The sequence below is a fragment of the Rhinichthys klamathensis genome, unplaced genomic scaffold, assembly GCF_029890125.1.
Source record: "Rhinichthys klamathensis goyatoka isolate OS25496 unplaced genomic scaffold, OSU_Roscu_1.1 h1tg000114l_1, whole genome shotgun sequence".
In the NCBI taxonomy this organism is placed as follows: Eukaryota; Metazoa; Chordata; class Actinopteri; order Cypriniformes; family Leuciscidae; genus Rhinichthys; species Rhinichthys klamathensis.
This window is the reverse complement of record NW_026606651.1, coordinates 2040275-2050691: the sequence shown is the minus strand read 5'-3', so window position 1 is coordinate 2050691 and position 10417 is coordinate 2040275. Positions and strand designations below refer to the sequence as shown.

At 36.1% G+C, this 10417-nt stretch overlaps 2 protein-coding genes across 2 annotated transcripts; both read left to right on the top strand.

Moving 5' to 3' along the window:
• The first annotated feature begins 405 nt into the window (after window positions 1-405).
• selenoe (selenoprotein e) lies at window positions 406-3944 on the top strand. Its single transcript, XM_056254772.1, has 4 exons — window positions 406-575; window positions 1343-1419; window positions 1684-1762; window positions 3650-3944. Exons 1-4 carry the CDS (start codon window positions 471-473, stop codon window positions 3791-3793), a joined length of 405 nt encoding a protein of 134 aa, XP_056110747.1. The 5' UTR covers window positions 406-470; the 3' UTR covers window positions 3794-3944.
• An 834-nt stretch (window positions 3945-4778) lies between these two features.
• Window positions 4779-9943, top strand: zgc:112294 (transmembrane protein 17A). Its single transcript, XM_056254766.1, has 4 exons — window positions 4779-4925; window positions 7449-7555; window positions 8302-8415; window positions 9614-9943. Exons 1-4 carry the CDS (start codon window positions 4796-4798, stop codon window positions 9929-9931), a joined length of 669 nt encoding a protein of 222 aa, XP_056110741.1. The 5' UTR covers window positions 4779-4795; the 3' UTR covers window positions 9932-9943.
• The last annotated feature ends 474 nt before the right edge of the window (window positions 9944-10417 follow it).

Below are 10417 nucleotides of genomic sequence, written 5' to 3'. Positions count from 1 at the left end.
AATAATAATAATGAAGAATTTAAGGACTAACTTTTAACACTGCTTCATCAGTGTGTTATTGAAACAGCAGCAGGTGTTGTGTTCTGACTCCTCTGGTTATTCATCAGCAGACGGTGGGAGAATCCGACACAGACGCAGCTGTCCTCCCGCCTTAACTCCTTCATATTGAGAAACAAAAAACAAAACAAAAAAATGCAACAAATTTGACAATACATTTGACTTTATCAAACAAATAACATCTTTAAGTTCTTTTGGTATGAATTAGTTGACTTGAAATAAATCAATAATTTCCCCATACTAAGATTTTATTTCATTCCCCTAAACCAAAATCCAACAGATTGACCAATCAGGCTTTGCCACATGGTGGGGGACACCTTTCAGAGAACCCATATCTGCTCGTATAGACCCTTGTTTCGCCAAAAGACCCCTATCTTTTTAGATACAGTGAGGTCTCCCATCCCAAGCGCAGTATGTGGCTTACACTGGCGGCCCTTCTGACTCTGTGTGCGACGGGGAGAAGTGCGGAAAACAGTGCTGTGGAGGAAAAGCTTCTTATAGCCAGAGGAAAACTTATGGTGAGTGTTCAACAGCTGAAATGCAAGGAATTTTGCTCTAAAAAGTCACTTTTATGTTCCAATGATGTGACAGACTGCGTCAATCTCCGTTAGCATAGAAGCTAATGATGTTAAAATACATTTCATTATTATAATCCTGGGCAATATAAACACACACAACTTTTCAAAAGTTTGATTTGAAAAGTGAGATTTTTAATGTGTTTGAAAGTCTATTCTGCTCACCAAGGCAGCATTTATTTTGATTAAAAAAAATACAGTAAAAACTAATATTGTGAAATATTGTTTTCTACTTGAATATATTTTAAAAAATACAATTTATTACTGTGATCAAACTCCAGTCTTCAGAGTCACATGACCTTCAGAAATCATTATAATATGCTGATTTGATGCTTAAGAAACATTTATTATTATTATTATTATCAATGCTGAAAACAGCTGCGCTGTTTAATACTTGAGTTCAAGAAACATGATTTATTTGAAATAGAAATCTTTTGTAACATTACAAATGTCTTTACAGTCACTTTGATCAATTGAATGCATCCTTGCTGAACAGAAGTATTCATTTCTTTCGTAGAGTAGATTGTTAAATTACATACTCTAATTGAAATAACTCTCGACACATAGAATGCATAATAATAATCTCAGTAAATTAAATGCTGTACAAGCTATAATGTCATAAAGAACAGTTGATGATAAAGAATGAGTAAAAACACTTGTTTTCACCTTTTAGCCATTTTGCTGTAAATCCCTGTTTAATCCCTTCCCAGGCTCCCAGTGTCGTGGGATGATCCATAAAGAAGATGCCAGAGCTCTATGATTTCCTGATGGAGCGATGGGCACTTTAGTATCCAGACATTATAACTCATTTTCTTGTAATTCCTGTTTTCAGTTTAGTATGTGTAGGTGACTATTGTCTTTATATAGAGTGTCTAAAATTTCTTCCAAATGGCTTTGGTAAGACAGTATTTGACAGGGACGGGAATGTTAATGAAATCTTTACAGGCCCTCGTGCTGCCATATGTTTAAACACTTCGAGCCCGGCGTCATGCACTTCATGGCCTCAGAGGTCATATGCCTTGTGCCGTTAACCTTAACCTGCTGTTTAAAGTCATAACCTGGAGTATGATTCAGGAGAGGAAAAAAACCCACGGCTGATCTTCTACAACGATAAGGATGAGGAAGTGAAGGTAAGGACAACCTTATTATTTTATGTGCAAGTGTAAGTTGTTGTCATTGTTTTCCACTGAACACATGCAGGTACGGAAACCCTGAAGCGTAACGTAAAAAAAAAAAAAAAATCTAGCATTTCGAGATTAAAGTCAAAATATTTAGAGTTTTTTTTTTACGCTGCGGTTCAGGGGAAAAAAAATGACAAAAACTTACACTTGCACGTAAAATAACTTCTCGAAATGTTTCGACTTTAATTTTGTCATTTTAGATTTTTTTTTCGTTGCGGTTCAGGGCTTTCGTATTCAGGAGATATCTGATATTTGCTGTATTTGTTACTTATGGTGCGTTCAAGTCCTCCTGGGAAGTTCGTACGTACGAGGTGGGAAGTCGTGTTTACGACGGCAGGCGCGTTCAAGTCACTTTCGTCGCAGTAAGATGGCGGAGTACTTTCTCTTAATTAATTACACAAAAATACAGTAAGGTTCTTAAACTCTTGTTCTAGAAAATGAAGAACAAATAAATTGGCATCAGATGTACTCTGTTTTTTAATGTTTTTAATTAATTTATGAAGCCACTGCCAACTTTATCGTTACATGTTGCATTGTTATATTATAATGCCATCATATTCTGTGCAAGCAATTAGCTTAACTGCGCTGTAAATAGAAAACCTTGACAATATTACTGCCTAATTTTTAAGTATTGTGGCATTCCGCCATGTTTCTCAGTGACACGCCCACAACTCGGAAAGATCGGGGCTTAGAGAAAATCCTGAGCTTCCCACTGGTATTTACGACATTGTGGTGGCGTTCAACTCGTAAATACGATCTATACGAGATGACTTGAACGCACCATTAGGGGCTGTTTACACGACACTGTTTTAAAAACTGTAAAACTTTGTATACATCGGGTTTCGGAAGTTTGTTTTTGGAAGTTTTTGAAAACGGTTTCCGTGTAAACAACAAGAATGTGAATCTCTAAAGACGATGTCATGCACATGCGTATTATGTGTTCAGTCTATAGTGTTTCGTCGCCATCTAATGGCCTGGTAGCAGAATACAGGGTTCGTCTGTAGGCGGAAAAAGCACATCGTTGTCATGTAAACGTACTTTTACATGGAGATGATAAGGATGTTGTTTTCAAAAACTAGTAGCAAAAACGGTTTTCAAAAGTTTGGGTTTTCAGGCCACTAAACGCCGTTGTCGTGTAAATGAAAGGCCAAAACTCAAGTATTACGTTTTTAGTTTAAAATGGTGTAGCGTAAATGGCCCCAAACATGCGTCATCGTTTTCAAATACCTCCGTTTTCACAGCACACTACAACGCGAAAATGGCGTTTTCAAATTTATCCACTTGTAAGAGCGTTTTTAAAAAGCTCTGTCTTCGTTGACAAAAACACCGTCTCAATGTGGACAGAAGCCCAAAACGGAGAGGTAAAAGATGCGTTTTCAAATGAAGCGTAGTGCAAACAAGGCCTAAAAATTGAGGGTTAAAAACATAGACTGTAAAAAAGGTTTAAAAACTCCAGAGCAGTGTAGAATATGCCAGGACTAACTAACCGTAGCAAAAGTTATGTGTTTTAAAATAAAAATGCACTCGTGTAAACTACGTAGCCAGAGACATACGCTTAGGACGCTGGCTGGTCCAGCCTGGAATTTTTTTTTTTTTACGATTTCAACATTTTAAAACAAAATTTGTGAGACAGTTGTTGTCAGATTTCATTGGTGATTTCAAATATGAAATTTAATCATAAGCTTGCTGGACAGCTTTGGAGAATTTGATGTTTCTCCACTCAAAGAGATAGGAGTGCATGAGTGAAAGAGCTGCCCATAAGGCGTTTCAAAGATGGCCCGCCGAGTGAAATGACTTATCTTTCACTCCACTGACAGCAATTTTTGCATACCTCAGGTTGTTCCAGTGCAGAAGATGAAGGCAGATGAGATCAGCAGCTTGCTGGATTCTCTGGGTTTCTATAAAAGGTCACAGAAAGGCGAGGAAATCCCTGAGGAGTTCAAACATTTCCCATTAAACGCGCCTCGGGACGAACTGTGACACCCGCTGGTCAGCGCCGGTACTGCAGCCTGCCGTAAATGACGTCCAGGGTCGCAAAGTTCAGAAACAGAAACTGACTCTGGACCGACACACACATGGCTGGAGGCAGTTTGGCGCATCACTGTCCTAATCATAGATATCTTACAATAAACTTTTTTACATCTTTGGCTTGTGTGTCATTGTTTTGTTCTTTTTTCATTAAAATGTATGAGCCTACTTGATTTTCACAAAGGAACACAATTAGCCTACAGAACAAACCCACTGAAATATGGCCATTAAAGAAAATAGGTGACAAGTCGTTGAAGCTGTCAGAATAAATGAGAAGCCTAATTATTGAATTGTGGGATTTTTTAAAACAAAGTCTCTTTTCAGACTGAGCTGTTAAAGAATAAACTCATTAATTGTATTATTCAAATTGCGGACTGTACAAAACAGCTCGCCTCTTTCAAACATTCACAATATTAACCAGAGTTTCTTCCAAAATAAAACCACAACAAATGAATATGTGATAAAAATCAAAAGTTGATTTAGTTTTCTGCTGACAGTGGTGGCTAAGACTTCATTAATTGTATTCCCCTGGCAAATCTATTTCTTGTTTTGAGCATAAACCTCCACAAATTATATTATATTTGTTAGAATTATGTTTCAAAACAAGACACTGCAATTTGCTAAGAGGATATTAAAATATTATGTGAAACCAAGTCTTAAGATTGCATGTTGATCTACAGGTGTTTAGATATTTTTCCTGGAAAACAAGTGAAATACTGCATATGAAAATGATAATGTTTGTATTTAATTTCCTTTTGATCTGTGTAGTATCATTAACTGTACGGTTACCATGGCGAGGGTGACATCTTAATCTGCTGTCAGACTCCATCTGTTTCCTCGGATTTAATCTGGTTAGCTCTTGAAAGACTCCCAATTAATCTCAAACCACACACACACACCGAAGTGGAGAAACGTGCCGGACCGAGTGGATGAGCGTTTGGTGTTGTCTCCACCATGCCTGTGTTTTACACGCCGATCCCTCAGAACCTGAGAGTGGGTCTGGCTAATGTCAGCGGGTCAGTGTTTATAAATAACAGGACACGAGACAGTGGAGACTTCAGGGACCCGTATCAGGATAATGAAGGTGAGACGTCCAAATGCAAAGCACTGCACAGCATGTCTAGATTAGAGAGGATTGTTACACTGTTGGTCTTTGTCACATTGCACAAGTGGATATCAAGAAATATATAATAAGAACAGGAACTTTCTGTTCTTAAAATGTTGTCATATTTAACATTTCTTTAATTTTTTTGAAAGAAGTCTCCTAACCAAGGCAGCAAATATACAGTAAAAAACATTTCTGCAGGATCATGTGACACTGAAGACTGTAATTGATGCTGAAAATGCAGCTTTGATCACAGGAATAAATCACATTTAAAAAAAAAAATAAACAGAAAAAAAGATATATATATATATATATATATATATATATATATATATATATATAATTTCAAATATCACTGTTTGTACTGTATTTTTGATCAAATAAATACAGCCATATAGTATTGTACAGCCATAAGAGATTTTTTTAAAAATCTTTTTTTTTTATTCAAAACTTAGTGTATCTATACTGTATAGTACATACAATTTACTTAAAATACACTTTTTCAAGCCTTCTTTTTTCAAGATTTACACATTATATTACACATTATATATGCAAAATATTTCAATCCTTTTTTCAATTAAATTTGATGGAATTTTACTATTAGCCTAATTGAAATGCGTGAATCATGAAAAAAAGGAATTGAAATATTTTGTATATAAGAAAAAATACAAAACCTTTGGTCACAAGAGGATAATTATAAATCATTTTCATTATCTTTTCCTCATTTATTTTGCCACGGTTATTGTCATTTTTCTAAGGGTTCCACTTATTTAAGACAAGATGGTTTGTCTTTTCATCATGCTGTAGAAAAGAAACAACATTTACCTTTAAATTAAATAATTCATTTTATTGTCAACCTTACTGTGTGATTTTAATTGTTAAAGATGGGACAAACCAAAATCACTTTTTTAACAGGGTAGTAAGGGCCATTTGATGACAAGTCGGTAGTTTTAATCTTACGTTAAAGCTGCAGTCCGTATCTTTTCCTCTTTGTCGCCATCTCTCTGTTCGAAATCTGTAACTGCAGTGATTCGCGGAATTATCATCTTTACGTGGGTTGTAAATCGGCATGAAACAGCGCGGATGAACACAGTGCTTTGAGGCGAGTGCTGCTGTCAGTCACCGCGCTGTGTGGATACTGTCATGCAGAATCACAGATTCACTTTTTGAAAGTTTGACCAACATAAGAATTTTCATAAGAAAATGTCTTCTGAACAAGTGAGTAAAATCCATTTTTGTTCTGACCAACTAAGGGGGAAAAAGCATTCGACATGATAAGCTTCGTTAGATTTAATCAACGCGATTTACAGCAACCGTGCAAATTATAGCCTACTTTGTTCTCAAATTGTTCATGCTAACAACGTCAGCATTGCGTGACTAATGTTAAATTTAATGTGTTTTATGGTTAGCAGCTACCTGCGTAGTTCAGGATTCATATTCTCCATAATAGCAAAACGAGAAAGGCACAACAAAGGAAACTCCATAACTGTGTGAATTAAGAAAACGTACTGTTACACGATTGAACTATTGAAATGTCTTACTTGTTCAGCAGAAAAAAGCCGTCTCTTCTTCCGTTTTGAACCCCTTAATCAAAACACGGAGTTCACGCACTTTTCAAAAGCCCCGCCGATGTTTAAATCCTTGTGTTCGCATGAGACGGTTTCTTTCTCTTTCTCTAGCCACCTTAAATCCGAAGTACGAAGTCTTTTGGGTTTTATAACTGCTGAATCTCCAGTTGACACTGATGATTGTTGTTTGGATCTTTCTGGATGCCATAAGTTTAATTATGTAAAGTGCTGCGAGAAAAGCCTATACATCTAAACATCTCGTCACGCGCAGTATAGCCGGCTAGCCGAAACTCCTTCTTTATGTGTACGGGTGTGACGTAATGACGCAAAGACATGCTCGAATTACCCGCGGAAACCCACCAGTACCACTGGAATTAAAATTATTATTACAAGCTAACCGTTTTGAATCTAGCTATGGCAAGCAGATAGTTTTGACCACTGGCAGAATAAGTTTTTTTTAATATAATTTTTTTGGATTATTTTTAACTTAAAAAAGCTACGGACTGCAGCTTTAAGATAATATATTATGACAAATGCATCAAATAATCTCACAACAAAAATAATTTCATTCATGCTAATTATAAAAAAGTAACACAATGTTTATAATAGTCTCTATCTGAATGGAAGTGTTACCTCCACTTAAAAGTTACCCCAGGTGGCAGGGGCGCCGCTAAGGGGGAAAAAGTTAGGACGATTCTAAGGGCCCACACACTTTTAGGGGCCCCAGAGATCGATTTTATTAATTGAACGGGTACAGTAGTAGGGGCCTTACCTCATATTTTTTCATGGGGCCCAAAATCCCTGGCCGCACCCCTGCAAGGTGGTAAAGAAAATGATAATGGAGGATTTAAAAAGCCGTTATATTTGATTAAACATCATTACTTGAATACCTTGTGACCTGATCTCGGCACACTTGTTGATCTCCTGCTTCCAGTGTTTGCGGAGGTCTGGTCTCATCTCCCGCTGCAGATGCTGCTGTACTTCAACATGTTCTTCTTCCCCTTCTGGTGGATCTCGGAGCTGATGATGCTGCATTTAAAGGTGCGTTCAATTATATGCGGTAATCATAAGGCTATTGTGCCCTATTAATAGTCAAATCCTTACTTCATGTAATGCAACTGCAAGTAGGCCTTATCTCTGTTATATTTAACTATGCTATATCATAAAGACAATCTATTTCTAACCAGAACACACACATCCAGCACAGCATTTTTCGTCACATCCACGACCGAAATCAAAATCAGCGTCACTCTCTGAGCCCCTCAGCTAAAATGAAAATGATACTTTTAAATGTGAAACTATACACCCACCAGAAGGTGGAAGGTCAGTACTAGTGAACAGTTCTGTGAATTCAGGCATACTTCTTTTGTCACGTACTGTTTTTTTACCGACTATATAGGGAAGTATGTTGTAAGTGATTATTAAAATGAATGCATGAACATCACTTCCATAATACTGGCAGGCCATGAGCAGCAATGCCAGATACAAATGTGTTTAAACATAATCACGGCGCGTGTATCCATGGTGATCTGCCTTTGTGAACGGCACACTGAAGTTCAAGTGCTACTGTTATAGCTATATTTTACCTTTAAAAGCTCGGCTAAATCACAGCAGATGCTGCTGCAATGATCATTTCTAGTGTCAAGGCATGAAAGACCTTTAAAACACTGCAAACCTATACTCGTAATATTTGAATAAGCAATTTTTTTAGGTCAAAAAGGGTTGCGGGTATTTTTAAGGTCATATTTAGTAATGAGGAATATGATTTATTTTCTCTATTTCCGTAGTTCTGTTATCTGCCAGCATATTACCAGTGTCTGCTGGTGACAGGGATGGTCCTGATTAGCATATTCGAGGTATTGCGGGTGTATCTCGGTTACGTTGGGAATCTCAAAGAGAAGGTAATGCACACGAAATGTTATAAGTCATCCATCTGAACACTGCTCAACAGATCCTCTATGTGTGTGAGAGAAATAGAATAATCAGAGAAAGTGAGAAAATCGTGAGATTAAATGCTAATACTCACACTTTGCTACTGATAAGTATTCTGGCAGGTGAACTAAAAAAAAGGATAAAGTATGCTATAGCCATGAAGTAAGTTTTTTTATTTATTATTTGTTACAGTTGCAATTTATTTGTACAAAATGTGTTAATGTTCTTAATTAAAGTTATTTGATTTTATTCATTAATATCATTGAATATATAATTAAATATCATTAAAAAAGAGTGTAAGAGTTAACCAACAGTTAACTATTAAGGTTAACTAATATTTACCTTTAGATGTTTCAAAACATCAAATTATTTGATTAAGTTTTAAAAATAAAAACAACATGACAAATGAAATAAATAACCACAAAAGTAGTGACCACAGCTGATAAAACAAATAAATTAAATAGAAATGCATATAAATAAATAAATAAATAACCATGAAAGTAGTGACCACTGCTGATATAAAAAAAATAAAATAAAATAAAATAACCACGAAATTAGCCACAGCTAACTAAACAAATGAACTAAATAAATAAATAAAAAATATTTTAAAAATATATATATTATTTATTAATAAATAAATATGAAAGTAGTGACCACAGGTGGTAAAATAAATTAATTAAATAAAAATGCAATATAAATAAATAAATAAATATGAAAGTATAGTGACCACAGCTGGTAAAACGAATTAATTAAACAAATTAAAAATGCAATATAAATAAATAAATAACCATGAAAGTAGCAACCACAGCTGATAAATCAAATGAATTAAATGAAAATAAATAAATAAAACGATGTCCATGGCTAAATAAATAAATAAAAGTTCTAATCTAAAAGAAATGTTAATGGTTATATTCAAATGTTACCAACACTCTAAAAAATGCTGGGTTGTTTCAACCCAAATTTGGGTCAAATATGGACAAACCCAAATGTTGGGTTAAAAATGCAATTAAAAAATGTACAGTTGAAAGTGAAAGTTGAAGTTGGGTTGAAATTTGAAATTACATTTTTAACCCAACATTTAGGTTTGTCCATATTTGACCCAAATTTGGGTTAAAACAACCCAGCATTGTTTAGAGTGTACGTTTCTTTCTTCACTCTTCTGTTTAGGTTCCAGAGTTAGCTGGATTTTGGCTGATCTCCTTCCTCTTCCAGCTGCCTATCCTCCTCTTCTTCATCACTGATCAGGACATCATCATTCTTCCTCTGGAGCGGGCCGTTCACTCTCTCTATCTGGCCTTCCTCGTGGGCGAGCTGTTGGCCTCGTTTCTCGCCCTGCGCGTCATGACTCGTAAACTCGCCCAGCAGTTTCACATGAGGCAGTTCGGGCCCGTCCAGGGTCTCCACACAGCAGAAGCCCTGCCTATGTTTGGACTGCCGCACGGGGGCAGGAGTGTGCTTCCTGTGAGGGACATACAGCCTCACTGAGAGATGATGGAAAACTGCTGGTTAAAGATCTGCAGGACACCCGATTGTTGGTATGATCTTCCACCAATGTGACCTTCAGCAATAAGTGCACTTAATAAGAGTTTTGTGGTAGGTCTACAAAACCATGACTAGTAGTAGTAAAAACCAGCGGGTGGGGCTAGTTGTCACACAGGAAGTTGCCACTAACACAGTAGCTCAGTAACCATGAGGTTTAAACAGTATCAACAAGTCAAAAAGTGCAATTACACATGTTTGTCTGTAGTTCAGAACTGCCATAAATTGAATCAACAACATTATGAAGTCAGATTTTTTACTTGAAAACTGAACTGTCTTATAACAAATGTTTCAAAAAATGTGAAAATTTAATGCATAACAGTGAAACATTTCTGTTGTTTCATTTCACATTGGTATACAATATTGACTTTCAAAAATAAACCCACTCTGAGAAATATTCACTGGAATAAAATGTATATTTATGAAGGACAC

Excerpts from the sequence above, each read along its gene's own strand:
- zgc:112294 (XM_056254766.1), top strand. The coding sequence starts at position 4,796 with ATGCCTGTGTTTTACACGCCGATCCCTCAGAACCTGAGAGTGGGTCTG. Across the intron at positions 4,926-7,448 it reads CCCGTATCAGGATAATGAAG|TGTTTGCGGAGGTCTGGTCT; the intron begins GTGAGACGTCCA and ends TCCTGCTTCCAG. Across the intron at positions 7,556-8,301 it reads TGATGATGCTGCATTTAAAG|TTCTGTTATCTGCCAGCATA; the intron begins GTGCGTTCAATT and ends CTATTTCCGTAG.